Source organism: Cololabis saira, chromosome 11 (assembly GCF_033807715.1).
Source record: "Cololabis saira isolate AMF1-May2022 chromosome 11, fColSai1.1, whole genome shotgun sequence".
NCBI lineage: Eukaryota > Metazoa > Chordata > Actinopteri > Beloniformes > Belonidae > Cololabis > Cololabis saira.
In genome coordinates this window covers 27,085,943-27,110,012 of record NC_084597.1, presented here as the reverse complement: position 1 = coordinate 27,110,012, position 24,070 = coordinate 27,085,943, and the positions used below count along the sequence as shown (strand labels likewise).

Genomic DNA, 24,070 nt, shown 5'->3' with positions numbered 1-24,070 from the left:
AGTAAAACTAAGTCTTGAAGGCTTTTGGAAGTGCTGCTTCACTGGTGTACACTTTTCTCTATCTATCACCGTCACACAGTGGCTGGCTTGAACTATTTTCAGACATTTTCTACACCAAATGTTTAATGAATTCATGGAAAAGTAATCTTATTAGGTGTATGAAAAAAGTGCACTAATTTGAAGCCATATTTTGTTTAACCCTTGTATTTGAGTTTATATTTTTCCAGTGTGTGAAGACAAATTTCGCTACAGGAAAATGTGTGTTTTTGTGCTGAATAAAGACAAGACACAGCGTAATATGAGAAGCATAAATATATCAGAAGCATGGCAAAGGTAAGAAAAGAAAATGGCACTTTGGAATAAAACATCATAAAACTGTGAAACAATATCACAAAATTTTATTCATTTAAGATTCTTCAAAAACTTTTGAGGACAGAAACCTGCAGCTTTTACATATAAATATAACATTTTTCCTTTGGACAACAGGTTCATTTTTCCATTTATGTTATTTTTCTAAATACACAATTTCATTCATTTACTTCTTTGAGTATCTTACAATTTGTATGAGATAAGCATACGGCACAATTTAATACATGTAAGAAATTAAAATATTGTGAAAATGCTTCTTAGCAAAGAGAATAAAAATGCTTTTGCACAGAAGCAAAGAAAAATTCAGTACAATCTGGTGCTATAATAAACTGTTTCTATATAATTTTTTTTTTTTTGTGAATTTTAAACTCTAAACTAGTCGTCTTCCCCGGCAGTCCATTCTGAGTCATTTAGAGAAAAAAAAGTCTGCAGAATTTCTGTGGATCAGTGTCGCTTTTCAATACCTGAAAAATAAAAAAAAAGTTGATTAAAAATAACATGAGAATGAATGGACGACACAAGGAAAGGAAAGACACCTGGGTCAACTCACACATGATACTTACGTTGACATGTGACAACCTGACACATAGGCATAGTTGCCGGTGTAGCGGACGTCGCAACGCACAATATTGTTACTGTAGTCTGTTTCTGGGACCTGATAGTACGGATTTACGGCGATCTGCAGAGAACAAACAGTAAAATGAGAAAATAAGAGAATCAATAAGATCATCAATAACACAGTATTAAGACTAATAAACAACATCAAATACACACTGTTATTCCACAGAAATTGAACTCTGTCGACAGGGATGAATGACTCAGGAGAAAGTTATCTGGTATTAGAAACAAACCTTTAGGACGTAGTTGCCAGGTTTCACATCTGTGATATCAATCCACTGGCAGTCGATGTCTGCGTTGTAGGTGTCATAACATCCCGGGCTTAGACCCTACACATTGGAAAAAGCAGTTGTCCGCACAAAACATTACATAAGAAAACTTGTGATGAAACACACTTTTAAATACAGAACATTTAGTCTCTAAAGGCTGACATTATATCAAATATTAACATCTGATAAAATATTACTTAAGAGTCATCTGGTTTATTCGATTTTGGAAGCACGTGAGAGGGAGAGAGAGAGAGAGAGAGAGAGAGAGAGAGAGAGAGAGAGAGAGAGAGAGAGAGAGAGAGAGAGAGAGAGAGGGTAACTATGAAAAATAGTGAAAAACAGTAGAAGTTGTTGGAAGAATAATCCAAACAGGTGGAATCATCGTGAAAGAGACGGCAAAGCTCATTAAAGCGCAATCACCACTGGCTCCTGCAAAAGGAAACTGTAAATCTGCTGGCTCAAAGACAATAACTATCTGTTCTTCCAAGAAGTTGTTTTTGTGGGTTTCATTCTCCCTTTCAAACAGTTACCTACTTAAAATCTTAGAACCAGAAAATTTTAAATAAGTATAGTCTCTATCCCCACTTTATTCTGAACATTTAAACAGTAGACAAAACCATAGATTGTAGTTAGATTAATAATCCTGATAATCAAATAATAACTGAATAACTGAATAAAAAATAACTGGTGTAAATTGTGAAATCAATAACATGTCCTGGTAAGGAGCCGATGTTGCTGATTAATCCTGTAGCAATTAAAAGTAAAACATATTTTTTAAATTACGCCATTGTATTGTTTCCCAATTACATGTTCACCTTCATTTGGGCAGACTTATAGGATTACAATCCAGTATTTAAAAAAACCCAACCTACATTATTACTATATTGCAAAGCTCCAAATAATATTTATATACATATATATATATATATATATATATATATATATATATATATATATATATATATATATATATATATATATATATATCATAACACAGTCATAGAACAATAATAATAATAATAATAATTATTATTATTATTATTATTATTATTATTATTATTATGAAAATGAAGTTTCCTCAGTTGAAGGTGGTTTGTCTGTGTATTAATTTACAGGAGTTTTAAGTTGGTAAACATCATCAACACATGACATTGTTGCCTGTTGTTGTTCTAGCCAGCAGAACTAAACTAGATAAATGTGGTAGCGTCTGGAATCCGTCAACACAATACCTGACATTTTATTTTCCTAACAAAACTGGAAAAGCCAAAATTGAAAACAAGCCTCCCGGAGAGTTCACAAATAAATATCAAAGACCAGCTCACATTTTTGTAAATTTTTTTGTTTATAGCTAAAGGGATCCTGTTTTAGAGAGAGTTGTACCTGCCTTGTGGATAGTTTGCATATTTCAAACAAAGAAGCCTCCAAAATTCGGACACATCAACTGACCAGTCACAAATATCTAGGCCTGTTGGGAGTGGTATTAAAGATACAGGAGCTAAATTAAAGCACTGAAACCGCAAACTCAAAGAATGACTCTGTAAATGAGTATAACATGGTATTTTAAAACACAGATGAGAGCTGAGAGGAACTGATAATCCCAAATGTCACCTTTAACATACAGGTATTCATGTCACGTGACTCACTGTAAATAGAAAAATATCAATAAATGCAGCATCAAGGGGTTACATCAGGCCTGCTATTCATTTATCAACATGAAAGGCCAAGAACAAGCAGTTCCTGAAATGACCATTAAATGTGAGTCAGACTCGCATGTTAAAATGTCCAACTTAACAGCAATAGACATATTTTAAAAAAAAAAGAAAGAAAACATTTTGGTCTCTAATAGCTTGATATCACTTCCATGACAACTGATGGGCAGGGTACCTCATCAGGTAAATGTTTTAATTATGTAACGCCACACATTTATGCAGAGATATTGGCATGTTTTTTTTTGAGTGACAGCTACACTATGATGTAACAGTATGATTTTATCACTTCAGCTACCCAAGCATGTTCAGGGAACTTACCGTCTGAGCTGTAAGTTAAGAGCTAAGTGAGCACAGTTGGTTTAAATAATATCTATCTGACAGATTTCCCTTTATTAATGTTCACGAGGTTCCCTTAGTACAGATTAGGTTATGCTATGGTGTCCAGCAGGGTTCAGTGTTAGGGCCAATATGTTATGGCCAGTTTATATTTGCAGCCCTTGGGAAATATAATCCAGAATCAAGTCAAGAAGTCATGTTCATGGTCTCTGGAAAGCGCCTAGAGACACCTTGAGTTGTAACAGACACTATATAAACACAATTGAATTGAATTGAATTGAACCACAGCATTACTTTGCAGTAGTACCCATTTGTGGGTACTCTTCTCTCCTTCTCTTTCCTTTTCTTCAGCTCAATCAACAGTTATAAATGAGAAGTATCTCATGAATATAATTCCGCTCCATTGTTTTCGTAGTTTGTTGTGCTGGTCTGGTCCCTCCTTTTCTCTTCTGCATATGTTTTCAGGTCAGAACTTCCAGACCTGCATGCTGACCTGCAGTCCCACTATCTGATCATCCCACTGCTTGCTTCCATCTGTCTGTATACAGTAGATGTCTCTGTTGGATATCCGCTGACATCCTGACCTGCAGTCCCACCCTCTGACCACCTCAGTGTCTGCTCGCTAAGCCTGTTTATATAGTCGTCTCTGTAGTGCACCAACTAACCATGTATCAGTCACATGCACATAAAACTCTTAGTTCTCCTGCTCACGAATAAGCAATACTAATATATCTCGTCTATAGTACCTTTGACAATATATCTAGGCCTCTCTGCTCTCTGTTTTTCATTGTTTCTTTATTAGGTCTCTTTTCCTTCTCTACCTGGCTGCTCTTTGGCAGGAGGGTCCCCCCTTATGATCCAGGTCCTGCTCAAAATTTCTTCCATCCTAAAGGGGAGTTTTTCTTGCCACTGTTTGCCTTAAGGTTTTTCTCCAGTTAGGGGAGTTTTTACCTTTAATTGTTTATGTAATAATTGCTCGCAGGTCGTGTTCTGGGTCTCTAGAAAAGTGCCTAGGGACCGGTTGTTTTGTAATATAATGCTATATAAATAAAACTGAATTGAATTGAATAATCACTGTTAGCTTACAGACAACACAGCCTGTTATGTTCTTAATTGTACTAACAGACGTCTGTAACTGGCTCTTGGTTGGCCACCTTAAAACTGTTGCCTTCGGCCAAGCTGACAACCTTCTGCTGTGAGTGACATACTGACTGGCTGGACTGTTGCCCTCTCCCGATGAGCCACCTTTGCCCTCTGACTCTTCCAGGTTGGGCTAGAAGTGTCTGAATGCTACTACGTCAGGTGCACTGCCTGAGCCATCAGGACTGAGGCTAGGCTAGCAATGGATGGCGCCCCAGCAGTCCTTGTTTCAGATATTCCAATAGGCCCATCTGATAGAAGGATTACCTCAAAAACTTCCCTCAAAACAATTCTTCAGAAAAAATATGGGTGATATCACAGAGCATTTTTCCAGTTCTCTTTATAGAAAGTGACTCTAAAGTCAATAATAACATCTGAAAATATATTTTCATCTTTGAAACCTGGGTATGTGAGGTGCATGCATATCTCCTGTAGTATCCATAGTCACAAGAGGTGTCCTCCAAGCAGAAGCTGGCCTTGTGGCCCTCAGCCACTGAGTGTTGAGTGGTGGCATCCAGCAGATCATAGTGGCTGAACTCATCCATGCTATGGAAATGCCTGTGCACCAACAGAAAAATAGAAAAGTCACACAACAGAACAAACCTCTTTCTGCAACCGCAAAGCACTATATCATTTAAATGATCTCTAATAATTAAATATATTTGAATCAAATGACTGCAAGGCAATGTAACTGAAGACATCTTAGGAATTTATTGTGTATCTCATATGTCTTATGTGGAAACAACTTGTATCAGCAGGTGGATTAACTCTGTGATTTAAAAAAGAAAAAAAAAACAGTCTGGATTTTAACAGCAGCTGACTTTTAAAACACTGACATAAATCTATACAGGCTACATCAACAGTTTATTGAGTCTTTTCCAAGAACACTCCATCTTGGAAAGCAGCCCTGCGGATTGCTCACTTCACAACATAACTATGGACTGAGGTAGTTTAAAGAAAAAAAAAGAAAAGAAGAGGCCCTTTTCCATAAGCTCAAGGGTGGTATGGCAAAAGTGGCAGATTTCTTTCTTTTTCTTGTTCTTTACACTTATCAAACATTTGTGTCTGACCACATGTGCTTTTATAGTTGTAAACTGAACAGAAAATAATGTTTCGAATGCTGAAAGCTATAAATAAAACATTTCTTAAGATGCTATTCATACCAAAGCTCAGAAAATTAAAAAAAAAAAAACAGCTTAAAGTAACTCTACTGCTGTTCAACAGGGGGTGCCATACATACTGTCTCTTTAAAATTTAGTCATCAGCATTGTTAAGTCTGTACATACTGTATTATTTTCTGATATATTTAGTGTAACTTTCAGTTAAACTTTATCTGATAGATAGTTACTATAGTTACTAATGGTTACTAACTTTGCAACACCAGTTTTTTTTAAATCATTAAACTGTAAGATCAGATTTTTAAATTCCCTGCTTTGATTACTTTTCTTCTGTCTTTGTGCATGTAATTAAACCGTTTAACACTTTTTAACTGATAAAAATGCAAGCACATATTAATACCAGAGTGTGTGCAAAAAAAAGAAAAAAAAAGAAAGATAAACAAGATACAATGTAATGTTGAGAACAGTCTATAGGGGTGATTAACAAAGCCATAAAAGAAAGTGTGCAGCGCCCACAATCACTCCAGACAGCAGAGGACTGAGGTCACAGCAAGGCTGTGTGATGATGTGGTGGACGCCACTGACATGGCATTATACTCACTGGTGGCAGCTGTGCCACTCCCAGGAGTAGCGTGGCCTGCTGGGAAGGAAGTCAGCTGTGCCCTGGTTCTTGACTTTCTGAGGAAACCTCAGGAGCATACGGGTGTCATAGTCTCTCACATGTGATGTGTAGGCTGAGCTGCAAGCAAAGAAAACAGATGCTATTTCAGGTGAAAATACACACACACACACGCACACACAAAGTCATGTGGACATACTGACAGGATGATTTTTTCTGCTTTATCCCCTCTAATGAATGGAGCAGACTTTAAACGTCTGAGTAATTCCCATCTATGTATTAATGACTAAAAAGAAAAAATGTTGGAGGCCCTGGTGTCTGGATTTTAGGCATTGATCGGAAAAAAAAAGTAAATTAAAAAAATAATTAAAAAAAGTGATTTCAATAGAAACACATACACACACACACCGTAAAAAGTGGACACAGTGACGTCACTGAGGATGTTTTTCCTGCTTCATCCCCTCTTCTGAATGGAGCAGACTTCCAGAGTCTGAGTGAAGCCAGTCTGTGCATAAATGATGGGTGGAAAAAATCTTTTGGAGGCACGCGGTTGTTTGGGTTAGTCTTCGATAATGTGTTTACCATCCGGGCTTCCTCTCCCAGGGCAAGCTATGATTAAACTTTTACAGAAAATCCACCATCCCACCCCTTTCCTTCTCCTCCATCAGTGGCAGGATTCACTTAATTTTACCTCATTTCACTGCTTCCACTAGGCAGCCACAACCACGTATATGGTTGCTATGGTGCAGGGCAGAGCTAAGGCATAGCTGCAACCCCCCCACCCCACCCCCGTGGATCAGAAGTCTACCTTGACAAACAGTTTTCCTCAGCTGCACATCTCAAGTTGTACATGGGCACTCTTTGGGCATAGGCAGAGGCTTGAATGTAGTATGGGTCAGGGACAAGATCAGGCAGACCTGCAACCCACACCATAATAATAGTAATAGGTCAAATTAAATAAGAACATTAAAATGGTCAAATGAATATGAATAATAATCAGTACTCGAGTTGAGGGGGGATAAGGGGGGATGGCATCCCCCCTGAAATAAAAACGGTCCAAATCATCCCCCTTGTAAAACTGCCACCCCCCCTTTCCATCCCTTATGTCATTTCATCAATGAATGTGGTTTTACTGCTATTTCAACATTTACAGTCATCACCAGAAAAATAACTTATTTGCCAATTTTCATGTGTTTCAAGTAAATTTTCACTTGAAATAAGTAGAAAATCTGCCAGTGGGACAAGATTTATCTTCTCATTACAAGCAAAAAAATCTTGTTCCACTGGCAGATTTTTCTACTTATTTCAAGTGAAAATCTACTTGAAACAGGTGAAAATTGTTGTTTTTTCCAGTGATGAGTCTTGTTTTAAGTGTAATAAGATGTTTTTTACTAAAATTAGACATTTTAACTAGAAACTAAATTTGACTTATCCTGTGAAGGACAGAGGCATATTGATAAGTTCAGAAAACTGCTGCTATGTCATTCCTGCAATATTTCTGCAGGTGTTTTGGTCAGTGCTATTATTTGTAATATATTATATTATTTGTAATCAGCACAAATTATCTGTCCCCATATGATAAAATCCACCATCCCCCCTGACTTTTTTTTTACAACTCGAGTACTGATAATAATGCATTATTAAATAAATGAGTAAATATATGTATAAATCATAAATTATGTTTATTTGATTATTCAATCATGCATGTCACTTTTTGACTAATTTATACCCATTTATTAAATTCAAATGTTGTTTTGAAAGTACTGTCCTGACTCTTACCGTACTGATGATACCTTGTGCCATATCCTGGCCGTGATCTGGGTCTTGGTCTTTCATAAACATCATGGTAATTGTAATAAGGATTATCAGTGTCGATTGATTTGTATGGGTCGTATGGATCGTCGCCGACCATCATGTCCTCTCTCCTGGGCAGAGGCGGACTGACAGAGACCTTCTCCTGCGTCTCGTTGGCTTTAAGGCTCCCCTGGTCGGCACGTCCATGGTGAGGCTGTTGGAGGTGCTCTTGCCCTCTCACTAGCCTTTGGAGCAGCGGAGGAAGGCTGGCGGGAGCCTGGTGTTGCTGCTCGACCACCGGCTGGCTCTGGGCGTCCTGTTTGTCGTGCGTGTCGCGGATGATGGTGACGGGCTGCGCCTGCACTTGCTCCTGAGGTGCGCCTCTCCGCCTCGGCGGCTGGTACTCTGAGCCCTGACTTAAAATGCTGAAAACCTTGCCGTTGTGAGACCACTGCAGCGTCTGTCGGAGAGCCCCCGTCTGCTCATTTTTTTTCGCTGCCCCCCCTGGATTCCTCTGAGATTGGGCGACTTGTAGGAAAAAAACAAATAAGATGCACCTAAATGCGTAACGCCAAGCGCCAAATACGCGTAATCCCATGATCAATTGATGAAATCAATTGAATGAGGCTGGCTGGTTTCTATTACAACGAATGTGAAAATGTGACAAAGATGCAGATGCTGCTTAAATTAGATTGAAATATCCCTCATGTCGATTAGAAGGATGTCCAGAATGTTAAACTATGTTTCAGTGTATCCAAGTGAAGTCATATTGCTCTGTTCCTGCAGCCTGCAGATGCGCCCTGCGAGATGATGATGATGAGGAGGAGGAGGAGGAGGAGTTCAGCATTTGGCGTTTGAGTTTCTGTTATACAAGTCTGATGCCGCTGCTCATATAACAACTGTGATCTGTGGTCATAACCAGGCAGCCAAGTGCGTTTGATAACTGCCCAGTCTGACCCATAAGAAGGTAAAGAAAAGTTTGTAACCAGGAGCAGAATTTATTTTTCTTCATCACGGAGAGCAGATGTAGCATACTTTGAACTGAAAACTTTGGGTGAAGTCTTTCTGATAGTGTATGAATCATGGATACTTTCCTGTAAAGGACTGCACACTATCTTCATCTTTTTCTTTTTCCTGTCAAAGCAACAAAAACAAAATTATATAAAAAAAGGTTCTTTTGAGGGCTAGATGGACTCCCAAAATGCATCCCGCTCTGCCAGAAACCATATGCACTTACTCACCCAGAAGCCTGAACATTACTCTTCAATGTGTTTACAATACTTTTACTTTTCCAGGAATCCTCCCACCTCCCCACTTCACTGAGCCCTCCTCTGTCATAATTAGTCTTTTTTAAGGCTGTGCAGTAATGGATATCTGTGTTACTGACCCAGCGTGTGTCTTCTGCTGAACCAGTCATTTCACTGCCCTGCTGGTAACATCAGATATATAATGCAAAGGTTGGGGAACTTAATCCAAGGTTTTCATTTTATTCTGTTCAGAAAACCAGGAAAGTCTCTAGCATCTTTATAATGGACCACAGGGTGACTGCTGCCAAACCACAAGAGAAGGTCACGAGGATTTTACAGTTATTCACGTCAGAAGCCTTAAAAGCGAAGACTGTGAACTCAGTGAAGTTTATTTTATCCTGAAAGACCTATGATGGGATATATATCTTTATATCTGATAAAAAATATTGTGCTTCATTTGTTAGAAAACAGGAGGGGCACGTGGCTTAGTGGTTAGCATTGTTGCTAGGTTTGCCACCTTTCAGAAATAGAAATAAGGGACGCCCCGATTTCAGCAGCACAGGCGCCAAAAAAAAGCCCCAAAACTTTTAAACTGCATAAAAATCTGTTTATTTTATATGAAAAAAACAAAACGCTTTGATTTAAAGTTTAAAGTGCTTTAATAGCATTGAACTTGCATGACTGTATAGACAGACAACCGTACTAGTAACTGAAATAACCTCCTATGCTACGTATGTCCACATCAGCCAAGATGTAAAATATAGCTACAGGTGAAGAATATGGTGTATAAGTTAATTTAATTCAATAATTCAACTAGAATATGGTGTATAAGTTAATTTAGTTCAATAATTCAACTAGAATATGGTGTATAAGTTAATTTAGTTCAATAATTCAACTAGAATATGGTGTAAAAGTTAATTTATTTCAATAATTCAACTAGAATATGGTGTAAAAGTTAATTTATTTCAATAATTCAACTAGAATATGGTGTAAAAGTTAATTTATTTCAATAATTCAACTAGAAAATGGTGTAAAAGTTCATTTATTTCAATAATTCAACTAGAATATGGTGTAAAAGTTCATTTATTCCAATAATTCAACTAGAATATGGTGTAAAAGTTCATTTATTTCAATAATTCAACTAGAATATGGTGTAAAAGTTCATTTATTTCAATAATTCAACTAGAATATGGTGTAAAAGTTCATTTATTTCAATAATTCAACTAGAATATGGTGTAAAAGTTCATTTATTTCAATAATTCAACTAGAATATGGTGTAAAAGTTCATTTACACAATCAAAGATTTTGCTGGCCTTAATGTTTTCTGTGTTTTATTTTGTTCATTATTGTTAAATTTAGATGTGTGTGTGACAGACGTGTGTATGGGGCGTTAATGAAAATACGGGAAAAATTGCGGCCCGTATTAGTTCAATACGGGCCGCAACATTTTTTTCTCAAATAAAGGACAATTCCGTATTTTACGGGACGGGTGGCAACCCTAACTGTTGCCTCACAGGAAGAGGGTTCCTGGTTCGACCCCTGGGCCCAGTGTTGGAGTTTGCATGTTCCCGTGCTTGCGTGGGTTCCCTCCAGGTACTCCGGCTTCCTCCCACAGTCCAAAACATGCATGTTAAGTTAATTCATGATTCTTAATTGCCCTTAGGTGTGAGTGTGAGTGTGTCTGGTTGTCTGTCTCTATATGTGGCTCTGTGATGGACTGGTGACCTGTCCAGGGTGTAACCCCTGCCTTTCACCTTTAATGAGCTGGGATAGGCTCCAGCAGACCCCCGTGATCCTGATAAAAAAGGGTATAGAAAATGGATGGATGGATGTTAGAAAACACTTCATGATTGAGTTTGATAGAAGTGAACTAAAAAAGACAAATAAAACCACTAAGGTCTGAAACTGGAAGGAGCTTTTACTGTGACTGACAACTGCAGGAGTAAATATGACAGACCACCTGAGTTATAATCACACTGTCCTTATATATATTTGATACAAGGGGGTAGATTTGAGTGCTGCAGGTGTATTTTTGTTGTTGTTTTTTTGTTGTTGTTTTTTGCTATGTCTCTCATCTGTACACAGATTTATTTAATTACTTTTGGTGTTTTGCCTGTGAATGAAATTATGTGCTTAAACAGCAGCAGGTTTCTGACAATAGCTTCACCCATTTGGAGTTAAATGGGTCTCATTATCTAAAAATATGAATAAATGGTACCAACCTTTATTCAAGCATGTTTTTCCCACCCCTTGTACTTCAGGAATGCTTTGTTCACCGTCACACTTACCCATATTTATACCTGGAAACCACCCAGGAGTAGATGCATTTGCCTTTGGAGCAGCCAGGTGTTAAAAGCTTTGCTCAGGGGCGCCTCACTAAAGATGAGGGTGGGGCAGTCTCTACTATTTCACTTTCAAGGCTCAAAGCTGGTTTAATCACTATGCTTTATATGTGGGCCTTTTTGAGGTTTTATGATGTTACATTGTCTGCCAACACTGGGCCTGCTAACAGAGGTGACACCTTTTAGCAATAGCTTTGGATCTTTCTCTAAATGCAAACATGCAAATGTCCATCCATCCATCCATCCATTTTTTATACTCGCTATATCCTTTGCAGGGTCACAGGGGTCTGCTGGAGCCTATCCCAGCTAATTTTTCAGGCGAGAGGTAGGGGTTCACCCTGGACAGGTCACCAGTCCATCGCAGGGCCACATAGATACAAACAACCAGACACATGCACACTCACACCTACGAGCAATTTAGAATCACCAATTAACCTACTACGCATGTTTTTGGACTGTGGGAGGAAGCCGGAGTACCCGGACGGAACCCAGGCAAGCATGGGGAGAAAATGCAAACTCCACACATAAAGACCCCCGCCTGGCAAGGGAGTCGAACTGGGAACCTTCTTGCTGTGAGGCAACAGTGCTGTCCCACATGCAAATGTCATAAAAGCCTATTTTTCTATGATTGGTTTCATGTAACACCCTTTTTTTCTATACTTTTAAAACTCAACTTGAAGGTAGATTCCTGACTGAAATCAACTCTAGATCTATTATTGGAAGGTAATGAGTGTCAAACCTTCATCAGGGACCTAAAAAGATGCAGATCAAAGCAGTTTTGAATGACAATCAGTGCTTTAAGTGGGCCGGTAGGCAGCGGTACGGAGTACCCCCACTTCTCAATATTAGCCTCTGGGGTACCGGGACTTTTTACGGCGTACCGGGACTTCTCATGAGCTCACAGTACTCTGTTCTCTCCTCGTGATTTGGCTACAGTGGCGTCGCAACGCGACTGCCCCTCGTGAGACGTCACCTGCGGCGTCACTGACGTGCACCTCCCGAAAATTGTAACTAACGTCGAGGAGACGCAGACCACACGCAGACCGAGAGGGCTGTGATTGGTTCGCTCGGTAGCAACCAATTGTGTTTTTGATTGTTATTTTATTCTGCTGTTACATCCTCCCCCCCCTGTTGGTCATAAGTGATGTTAACCATCTGTGTGTTTTTCCCCCACAGGTGAACTCAGTCAGGCTGATTGGGGGAGGCTTTAAAATTAGGAGGTTGGAGCCTGGTTCACTCTCTCTGCCACCATCCGGCAGCAGCAGCAGCCTGTGTTGTTTGTTATAATTTCTACTTTAATTCTGATGGGTCCAGTTGTCATGTTTTTTTCCGGTTTTGTTTCTGATAGGTTTAGTTGGTTGTTTACTTGGTTAGGGTAGAGGGAAGAGCCCAGATCTGACGGCCCTTTGTGGGTTGGTCTGTGTCTCTTTCCCTTCCTTTGTTTCTTTTGCTGGCTCATCATCATTTGTTAGGAATGGTTGTTTTGTGATTTGGAGTTCATTTTTGTTTGTTTATGAATAAACTAATTTTTTTTATAACGCAACTACTTGACTTTTGGTAGTTATGTTCGACCTCTTTATTGAGCCTGTTAGGGGCCGTAACATAATTTGGGGGCTCGTCCAAACTTTCTGAAGACTTTTAAAGTTTTCAGTGTGGTTTATGTGGCATCCAGATTTGGTGGCTTAGTGGCAGTAGGCCTGTGTTAAGCTGGATGTCTTAGGTAGGTAGGTGTGCTTTTGGGCGTTTGTACTGTGTGTTGCCTTTTGTGTGTTGGTAACTTTGTGTACACAGTTTTGTTGGTTTTTGGAAATGCTTGTGATTTGACTGCAACTTGTGATTTGGTATGCAGTAATTTGTAAGTCAGTAGTTTGCTGTTTAAGGCTGGTTGCAGTAGTGTGTGTGTGTGGTTGTAGTTTTGCTCTCTTGAAGATGGAGTTTGAGTTGGAACAGTTTGTTGAATCTCCTACCTTAGAGGTGTTCCATCAGTGTACTAAGGATAGTCTGCTGTTAATTGCTGACCACTATGAGGTACCTGCTTCCAAACAATCTAGGAAACAAACTATCAAGGCGGAGTTATACACTGCCTTGATTGATAAAGGTGTTTTGCCGCAGTTACAGAAGGCTCCAAAGTCTCCTGAGCGGTTTGGTCAGACTGATGAGGCAGTAAGACTTAAAGAACTGGATGTTGAGTTACAGCGTTTGGCTTTGAAAGAAAAGGAAATGATGTATGATATTGAAATGAAAAGGATTGAACAGCAGACGACAATTCGCATGCGTGAAATAGAGCTTGGTGTTTCTTCTCAGGGTTCTGCAAGGTCCACAGATTTTGATGTTAGTAAAAACATCTGCTTAGTCCCTCCTTTTGATGAAAAAGATGTTGACCAGTATTTCATCTTGTTTGAGCGGGTGGCTTCTGCACTGAAGTGGCCGAAAAATGTGTGGACGTTGTTGTTACAGTGTGTCCTCAGTGGTAAAGCACAGAGAGTTTACGCATCACTCCCGACGGAAGACAGTAGAGATTTTGACGAAGTAAAAGCTGCTGTGCTTAGAGCGTACGAGCTGGTGCCAGAAGCGTACCGTCAAAAGTTTCGAAGGTTAAAAAAGCAGGATCTTCAGACTTATGTTGAATTTGCTGGGGAGAAGGAGGCTCTTTTTGATCGCTGGTGTACATCTAACAGGGTTGACAATTTTGAGCAACTTAAACAGTTGATATTAATGGAGGATTTTAAAAACTGTCTCCCAGAGAGAGTGTCAACTTACTTGAGTGAACACAAAGTGAGTGATGTTTTTAAAGCTGCTGTGTTGGTCGACGAGTATGTCCTTTCTCACAAGGCTGTTTTTGTGGATCGTCCTTTCAGTTATACTAATAGGCATTTTGACACCTTAAATGATAATGGGAGGGATGTTCCTTTGGCTGACTGGTCAGCGCGCCCGTCCTTCGGCGGTGAGATCCCGGTTCGATTCCCTTCAAGATCTTCCCGTTTTGCTACAAATGATGAAGGCAGGGATAATGCTAAAAGTCTGGCTGGTGTGTCTCAGGGTGGCAGTTCAGGTTCATTAGATGCTGATAAGGATTTGAAGGACAAGGATAATGTGATGTGTTTTTACTGTAAGAAAATGGGACATATTGTGGCAGGCTGTCCTGTTTTGAAAAGGCGAAATACAATATCGGTAGCTTTGGTAAATAAACTCGATAAAATCATAGACGAAACTGTGGTGGCTGAAAGGTCCAGTGAGCTGGCAGATTTTGCACCGTTTGTCATGGCTGGGGTTGTTTCCTTGCCTGGTAACAGTTTTGGAGTTTCTGTGACGATGCTACGGGACACGGCTGCCTCCCAGTCTTTTATTCTGGAGGGAGTTTTGCCATTGAGTGATGACTCTGCTGTGGGTTCTGATGTTCCAGTGTTGGGGTTTGGCATGCAGGGCATAGACGTGCCTTTGCATAGGATCTCGGTTGAGTCAGATCTTTTTTCAGGGGAAGTGGTTGTGGGGGTGTGTTCTAGTTTCCCGATTAAGGGGGTTTCTTTTTTAATGGGGAACGATTTGGCTGGTGGAAAGGTTCTGGTTACACCTGAAGTGACGCCGATCCCGGTTAGGCAGTCTCCAGATGAGCTGGCTCAGAAGTTTCCCAAGGTTTTCACATCTTGTGCTGTTACTCGCTCTATGTATAAAGATGAGGAGGAAGATGTGGACTTAAGTGACAGTTTTCTTTGTGATCCTGGTGAGGCTCACTTGTGTGTTCCGGAGTCTGCTGAGAGGGTGATAGTGGAGCACACGAAGGGGCCCCGGCGAGATGGAGGCTATGGTGGGAGGAGTGGATATGGACGCTGGGGAGGAAGAGACAGAGGCCGCAGGAACGAGGGCGTGATCGAGTTCAGGCAGTACTCCGACATGAAGAGAGCTCTGGAGAAACTCGACGGCACTGAGGTCAACGGCAGAAAGATCCGGCTCATCGAGGACCGGCCCGGCGCCAAGCGCCGCCGCTCTTACTCTCGCAGCCGCTCCAGGTCTCGCTCCAGGGGTCGCAGGTCCCACAAGAGCCGCAGTGACAGCAGCAGTCGCAGCCGCTCTCACAGCAAGAAGAGTAAGAGCAAGAGCAAGAAGGAGGAAGAGGAGCGCAGCAACGGCGCCCAGAAGGATGACGACCACAGCAGGAGCCGCAGCCCAAAGAGCAAGAAAGACGGGAAGAAGGGCAAGAGGGACTCCCAGTCCCGCTCCAGGTCCAGATCCCACTCCCGTTCTCGCTCCAGGTCTCGCTCCAGATCGGAGGTCAAGGATCGCTCCAGGAAATCTGTCTCCAAGACAGACGATCAGCCTTTTAAGTTAGCGGTAGATGCGAGTGACACTGGGGTGGGCGCTGTTCTTTTGCAGGAGGGTGCTGATGGAGTGGAGCACTCAGTGTCTTATTTTTCAAAGAAGCTTGATCGCCATCAGAAATGGTATTCAACCATGGAAAAAGAAGCATTGGCGCTTGTGATGGCGTTAGAACATTTTGAGGTTTATGTGGGCTCAACCAGTGTTCCTGTGGTGGTATATACCGATCATAATCCCCTCGTCTTTCTGCACAGAATGCGGAATAAAAATAGGCGTTTGATGAGCTGGAGTTTGAGACTGCAGGCCTTTAATGTGGAGGTCAAACATGTCCGTGGCAGGGATAATGTTTTGGCTGACGCATTGTCGCGTCTGTGACAATTTGTTTCCTGAACAATGTATTCTGAATGTTTTGGTAATTTTGTTAATTTTTTGTTTCTTTCAGAATGCATTGTTCAGTAACTTAGGGTGGGGGTGTTACATCCTCCCCCCCCTGTTGGTCATAAGTGATGTTAACCATCTGTGTGTTTTTCCCCCACAGGTGAACTCAGTCAGGCTGATTGGGGGAGGCTTTAAAATTAGGAGGTTGGAGCCTGGTTCACTCTCTCTGCCACCATCCGGCAGCAGCAGCAGCCTGTGTTGTTTGTTATAATTTCTACTTTAATTCTGATGGGTCCAGTTGTCATGTTTTTTTCCGGTTTTGTTTCTGATAGGTTTAGTTGGTTGTTTACTTGGTTAGGGTAGAGGGAAGAGCCCAGATCTGACGGCCCTTTGTGGGTTGGTCTGTGTCTCTTTCCCTTCCTTTGTTTCTTTTGCTGGCTCATCATCATTTGTTAGGAATGGTTGTTTTGTGATTTGGAGTTCATTTTTGTTTGTTTATGAATAAACTAATTTTTTTTATAACGCAACTACTTGACTTTTGGTAGTTATGTTCGACCTCTTTATTGAGCCTGTTAGGGGCCGTAACATCTGCATGTAAAGCACCATGTGTTGCAATTATATTGTATGATTTGGTGCTAAATAATAATAATAATAAATAAAGTTTGAGTTTGAGTTTGAGCAACGCATTTCCGGTTTCCGGTTTGAAGCAGTCGTGAACTTTCAGGGCTCTTTTCTTCGTTTATGTGTGATTTTTTTTGTTTTGGTTTTTTGCACAATAGTTGTCCTTATCTCTTTGATTCAGTGTGACTGGAAAAAGTCGGATAAACCATTCAGAAAAAGATTGCTAACTAGCGGTCGCGGGGGGTATTGCACCGCGACCAAATGGAGAGACGGAGAAGTCCGAAGGGTTCACAACGGCGTCACGGCTGCGGCGTGTGGTCTGCGTTGGTGTGACGCAGAAGCATAATTCACCGCCTAATTTACCTGACATCAGTTGAATAAGGGGAGTACCGGCACTTATTTTTGTCCACTTAAAGCACTGATGACAATGAAACATCTTGTGATTAATTTCCATTTTTTCCCTTTGTCAGCATATATATCAATGGTTAATACCAAGTTGGGCATAACCTAAAAGCCATGTATATATGCATTCTAATCTTCCAACAAAGGTTGGAATATCCCGTAATAGTGAAACGGCTAAAAATTCTAATCCTGTCACAAGGGACCTATACATCAAAATGAATACATTTAAGCCTCAAGATGCAAAAATGCCATTCCACTTTAGAGATAGTTTGGAAAGGGTCCTTTTAGACAAGCTCTAAAAAACTGTATTAAGTTGAAACTAGAATTCCCATATATATTTCAGAAAAATACACATAGGATTCTCATTTTTGGAAAATGTAAAATGTCAGAATAATAAGATGGAATTTGTTTAATTACTTTTTTCAAAAGCAGACATTTAAATACACTTAACTGGTATTTGCCAGAATTACATTTAACTTGTTTAATTTGGCTCAGATGTTTTGGGAACCCGGCTAAAAGCTTATCCCACTTTCTTGCTGGAATCTTGATCCATTTCTACTGACAGAACTGGTGGAGATTAATCAAGTATATGGCCTTTTTGCACTCACATGTGTTTTCAGTGTCATTTACAAGTTTTCTGTGGGACTGAGGCCAGAGGTTTGTGACGGCCATGCCAGTACCTTCACTGGTGGGTCATAGTACCTATGGAAGACCCATCCATGCCTAGGTTTTAATGTTTTGGCTGATGGTTTGAGAAGTAGCTTCAATGTGTGCATAGAAAATGTGTCCATAGAATTGTCCCACTGAAATATCCTGCCTATTCTGTAAAGTTCAGCAAAGAAGCCCCACATCATGATGCTGCCACCTCCATATTTTATGGTTGAGGTGGTGTTTTAAGGCCTGCAAGCTTCTTAATGTTTCCTCAAAAAAGAACAATTACATATATGACCAAATAGTTTAGTTGTAGTCTCATCAGACAGCAGGACATGTCTCTTAAAATTAAGACCGTTATCTCCATGTGCAGCTGCAAAGTGTTTTTATGGACATTTTGTGGCCTTTCAGCTCATGACAGCACAGATCCAACTTTACTGATAAAGTATCTTTCTCATTTCAGCCAGCAACTTTACAAGATCTTTCCATGTTGTTCCAGTGTTCGTGTACACATTTTGCAACAAACCAATTCATCTCTGGGATACAGAAATATACATTGCATTATATGGATTTTTAACATAGATTCTATTGGAATGAATTAGATTAACTAAAACAAAATGAACTTGATTGGATTGGAATATAATTGGGCGGATTTGGATTATCTTTAATTTGACTGTGTTGAACCTATTTTCTCTGGGAAGTGCCTTCAGATGACTTTTGTTATGAACTGGTGCTACGTAAATAAAGTGAGCACCAATGAACGTTGTGAAGGTCCACAACTTTTGTTTGATTTTCCCATCATGTCACAAAAGGAAGCCTTTGTGTTTAAACGTGTGACTTAAAGTATATCCACAGGTGTGGCTCCAATTAACTCAAATTATGTTAGTAGAGTATCCTCCCAGGAGCCTCTTAATGCCATATCATCAACCTAAGGAATTTTCCAAAATGTTTAAAGCCACAGGTAACTTTCTCTATGTTAACTTCTGAATTTGAAGACTGTAATAAAAATAATTTATTGCCCCTGTTCACAATAAAAAAGAAAGAAAGGAAAAGGGGTGATCTTGTCTGACCTAAAATGTACAATTTACAATATCTGCCAGATGTGGAGAGAAAATGTTTATGCTTTTTTTCAACTGTAAAAAAAACTATTTGAAAAACAGTCTCAGATGTGAAGATGTTTGTTAAAAGCCTGGGGGCTTATGGTTTTCAAAACTGATTGTCTGGTTTTCCATTTTCATAACACAGTATGGTTTACATCCAGATCTAAATCAAGTTATTGGCAATAATCAAGCTAAGGATTTAATTGGCTTGTCCGAGAACTCAGAGCATACATATACGGGAAGAGAATCTAATTATTGAGGGAGGTGTGTTCGACTCAACAACGTTAGGTGTGGTAAGATGCACTCAAAGTCTTCCTCTTCTTCTGACTCTGTGTTGTTGTCACACAGTAGCAGTGACTATTGTTACTGTATTCCCACTTCCGCGGTCTCGTCACTTCCAGGCCAGTCAATAGCTCGGCTAACTGTGTTTTGCGTATACATGCCGGAATAGCTCGATTTAGAACCGCATTATGTGGCTCAAATAGCTTGATTTCAAGAACTCCAGTTCGGTTTGACTACGGCCTGACTAAGGTGTGTACATGGCTTTTAAAACTTCAATATCAGTCGGGCTAAGGCAATAACTTGATTTTCTATCAGTGCTCAAATGTACTGACTGACACCACTGAGATCTGAAAAGAGGACCGCTGAATCTACAACAAAAAACTGAAGAGGACTATTTTAAATTCTCTAGTTATGTGATCTTTGCTATCATCACTTCTGCTACTTAGCGCTTAACACTGTATTGACTTCTTAGGATACCGTATGCCTTACACTGTTTTATAAAGTTCTTTTTTTGTTTTGTCTTTTACATATCCTGTACCTCTCTTGCTTAAAGGGGACCTATTATGAAAAACAATGTTTTTTCATGCTTTAACATATATAAAGTGGTCTCCCCTCAGCCTGCCAACTCAGAGAAGGAAGAAAGCAACCAAATTCTGCAGTGTCTGTACAGTCGCCCGGATGAGCCGTCCAGTCTGATGTGGATCTACGAGCCGTTCAGATTCTGCTCCTTTTTGTTACGTAACCAAAATGCAAACCACGCCCACAACTAAACACTGTGTCCTAACTGCATGCGAGCTTCCGACTATCGCGTTGCACTGCGTGACATTGGACGCTCTCTGTCCATCTCCCTCCAGCCAGCTGCCACTTTATTGAGGTTTTTGTAGTGAAATGAGGAGGTATCATAGAGATAACTTCTCATTTCAACTAACTGGATCAGCCGTTCCTCATCCGTGACTGTTTCCTACAGCATAGGAGCGTAGGAGACAGCGTAGGAGATATCTATCTATCTATCTATCTATCTATCTATCTATCTATCTATCTATCTATCTATCTATCTATCTATCTATCTATCTATCTATCTATCTATCTATCTATCTATCTATCTATCTATCTATCTATCTATCTATCTATCTATCCATCTATCCATCTATCCATCTATCCATCCATCCATCCATCCATCCATCCATCTATCATGGGTTAGCATATGTAAGCTAAAATAGTTAACTGTGACAGAAATAAGGTGGGCATGGTGCTCAGGCCTGCTCATTACCCACATTTGTACCGTGTAGAATGGGGAAAAGAGACTCCCTACTCCCCTAAAGAAAACATATGGTTAATGTAGCAGGGGGTTGATCCAGTTCTTCTTATAAAATCTATGGATTCCCCTACGTGAAAACATTAATTGCCATTTCACCGCAAACACGTTATTCATTATTGTCTCAAAACTAAAAAAAAAATATTTTTGTTTCTAACTTAAGTTTACATTTCTTACCATATAATATTAAACGTATGATTTTTTAAACTCCAGAATGTTCCTTAAAATGTGACTGTTGCAAACCAAGAATAAAGCAAGGAGGTTTTAAAAGTATTGTCTGACCGATTCATGAATTACAAAAGAATATATTGTCCTGAGATCAACCAGTGTGTCGAAACAACAGCTGGAAGAGAAGAATACTAAAAATAACTCAAAGTCTGCAACTGGATTCTATTTAGATGCAAAATAAAATGATTAAAGCATGCTGTAACTTGCAGCTGAGCCAGTTGTATTGTTTTTGGAGGGTACACATCATCTAGCAGTCAAATGAGGTTCTTTTTCGACTTGTGTAAACCACATGGGTGAATCAGAGCCAAGTGGAGTTGTATGAGCTCCAAAAAATACAACACTTTCTTCCTGGGAACATATACACTATTTTGAAGATCTAAAGATTGCAATTGTGATGCCTTTGTTGACATATAAATGTACAATATCCGATGGAGACAGCAAAAGAAGGAGCCGTAAGCTTGGTGATCCAGATAAACTGGAGAATGCAATCATGAAATGGAGATCCTGAGGATGGAATAGGATAAGTCAATAAGTCAATAAAAAATTAGGCTAATGAAAAAAAACAACATCCAAAAACAAAACAAAAACCAACCGTTTTCCAGAGTAGCAACGATTTTACCAGTAGATACCTCTACTCTTTGGAAAATGTTTCCTATTTGGTCTCAGACAGGCTGTCTAGCGGGTTAATTTTCCAAGTATGAAAGTGCAAGTGATGCTCTGTGTTGTTTTAACTGAAACACAGTTGGGTTTTAGCTTTTAAGATGACTAACATACACTACAGTGCTTATGCATACCTACAGTTCCTCCAGAGACCAAAAACTATGTGAATGCGCTCACTGCTTGCCTCCTTTCTCTTCCCTGGAACACCAGGCAGACAGTCAGAACCAGCTGTTTTCGGTCACTGATATATTTTGCTAGTAATTCACTCAACTTTCTACATGTTGAGCCCTTTTTCCTTTCTCTCAGTGTTCCTGCACATGATTCAGAGACACATCTGCAAAGAATTAGCCTAGTTCCTTTGTCCACGTCGCTGGAATTCATCCTTGTTCCAGACTTTTTGGGCATTCAACTGAGCACAAAGAATTTGGATAAATCCACGTCTGAGATGCAGAATAAGGGAGGGAGACAGCAACTCGGCATAAGACACGTCATTGAGTAAAGAGGGGAAAAAAAAGATTCTCATCCTGTCATGACGCTAAATTTACCATCAAACCAACACCTTTTTTTTTTGAGTCAACATCTGGCAAAACTTTACCTATTATGTGAGATTTCAGAGCTATATTTCAGTTTAATAAGAATGATTTGTCTTTAAGGTTAATGTAAAATATTCTTTAATGGGGAATTACTGTTGAAGACTGCACTATTGCTCTCATCCAGGTTTCAAACCTGCTGAAAATTAATACTTCTGACACAGTTCTCATCTGCAATTACATATGTTTGCATGTGAGCACTGTGATCTATGAGGGTGAGGCAAAAACTCGGTCAACTGATTTTTTCCATGCAAGGCTTACTTCCTCTGAGCTGCATCACGCACGTCTACATTAAACTTCCAACCCATTGCATTCTGCTTCCCCTAATCTCTTGTAAATTTGTGCAGATTTAACCTTCAACATGTCATCATAGTCCTTAACTTCCCCTCACCAGCTTGCAAGATTTGGGCTTTTCAAAAACAGTTGAGCTCAGCCCTAATGTCTATGACAGAAACAGACAGTTCAAATATTGTCTCCTCTTTCATAAATAATGGGTTTCCATTACCCTTGGAGTACCCAGATTGCACACACACACACACACACACACACACACACACACACACACACACACACACACACACACACACACACACACACACACACACACACACACACACACACACACACACACACACATACTCTCCCTCTCTCCCTCCCTCTCTCTCTCTCTCTCTCTCTCTCTCTCTCATACACACACACATGCAGAGTCAGTCTGGTGGACTACGTGGCAATCTGCACATACACTTCAGTTTTGGCAACCAAGAGGAGGAGGAGCCCTTTATCAGAACTCAGCCCACCAAACTTTACATTGTGCAGTGACTCTTTACACTTTCTCCCTCCCAGTATCTCCCATTAGCTCACAGAACTACAGGGTGAGATTCCAGTTAATGCAGCGATACAATACAGTTTTTCACAATTGTTTAAACACATTTATTGGAACATCAGACACAATGTGCACAACCTGAAACTCATGTTTCAGGTGTCTGAACCAATCCTGCTGAACTCCAAGCACATTTACTGCTCTAGACTCAAATTCCCATTCCATACCACACATTTCTCACAACACTACACACAATTCCTAATATCCTACACACTCTTCCTGAATTCCCTCTCTTGCTGTTCACACAGAACACACAGTCAATCACATTTCTAAACTCCAAAGGCTGTTGTGCAATATGCAATCAGCAATTTGCCATTGAATTCATATTCATTGATGAAGCAGGGTTCAACCTTGTAAAAAGAAGGCGCTGAGGGAGGAATATCATCGGCCAGCGTGCCATCACAGAGGTCCCTGGCCAACGTGGAGGGAACATAACAATGTGTGCTGCCATCAATTTGATTGATTTGATTTGATATGTTCATCGTCCTCCATCACCACGCCACCCTTGGCCCCTACAACACTGCACTTCTTCTAGCATTCCTACTCATACTGTAAAATATTACGTATTTGTTGTTACAGTAAAGAATTGTGTGTTGTTTTCTATTTGAGTAGCCTATACATATGAATACTATATGGTGATATATTACATCCAACAGCTGAAGGTGTAACACTGAACATACAAATGCATGATTCTACTGAGGCATTCATATAGTGTCTTCCATTCATACTATAGAGTCTTCCATTCTGCACATCAGTGTTCAGTGGGTGCTTAGAAATGTCCACTCAAATGATGTATGTGTTTGGCATTTGAGAAGGAAATACCATTTAGTGAAGAGTTAACACTGTTTTGAGGGTAGAGTGTGCTTTTGCAAGAGAAGTGTAGGATTTTGCATTTTTTGTGTGAGTTTTGTATTTTTTGTTTAGAGTTTTGAGAAAGTGAGGTAGTCTATCAGGAAATGTGTTTAAACAATTGTGAAAAACTGTAACAGCAAAAGAATAAACAGCTGTGTTCGCCAGCTTCACTCTAAACTATTGTTTGGTTAATGTTTTTTAAAAATGCTTGTATATGGGATTCATGTATGATGAAG

General features: G+C 39.9%; 2 protein-coding genes across 2 annotated transcripts; one reads left to right on the top strand and one right to left on the bottom strand.

The window, feature by feature from the left end:
• Positions 1-381: 381 nt before the first annotated feature.
• loxa (lysyl oxidase a) lies at positions 382-8,787 on the bottom strand. The gene is made up of 7 exons (XM_061734250.1): positions 7,958-8,787; positions 6,987-7,095; positions 6,161-6,298; positions 4,843-4,999; positions 1,221-1,316; positions 933-1,048; positions 382-833 (listed from the first exon to the last, which is right to left on the bottom strand). Exons 1-7 carry the CDS (start codon positions 8,568-8,570, stop codon positions 827-829), a joined length of 1,236 nt encoding a protein of 411 aa, XP_061590234.1. The 5' UTR covers positions 8,571-8,787; the 3' UTR covers positions 382-826.
• Positions 8,788-15,224: 6,437 nt separating this feature from the next.
• On the top strand, positions 15,225-16,417 carry LOC133454452 (serine/arginine-rich splicing factor 4-like). The gene is made up of 2 exons (XM_061733183.1): positions 15,225-16,000; positions 16,414-16,417. Exons 1-2 carry the CDS (start codon positions 15,225-15,227, stop codon positions 16,415-16,417), a joined length of 780 nt encoding a protein of 259 aa, XP_061589167.1.
• The last annotated feature ends 7,653 nt before the right edge of the window (positions 16,418-24,070 follow it).

What these genes read in the sequence shown, in the direction of transcription:
- loxa (XM_061734250.1), bottom strand. Translation starts at nt 8,570, where the DNA reads ATGGGATTACGCGTATTTGGCGCTTGGCGTTACGCATTTAGGTGCATC. An exon ending in CACAAGGTATCATCAGTACG is followed by an intron (nt 7,096 to 7,957) that starts GTAAGAGTCAGG and finishes TGTGGGTTGCAG; the next exon opens with GTCTGCCTGATCTTGTCCCT. An exon ending in CTGGCAACTACGTCCTAAAG is followed by an intron (nt 1,049 to 1,220) that starts GTTTGTTTCTAA and finishes TGTTCTCTGCAG; the next exon opens with ATCGCCGTAAATCCGTACTA.
- LOC133454452 (XM_061733183.1), top strand. Translation starts at nt 15,225, where the DNA reads ATGTATAAAGATGAGGAGGAAGATGTGGACTTAAGTGACAGTTTTCTT.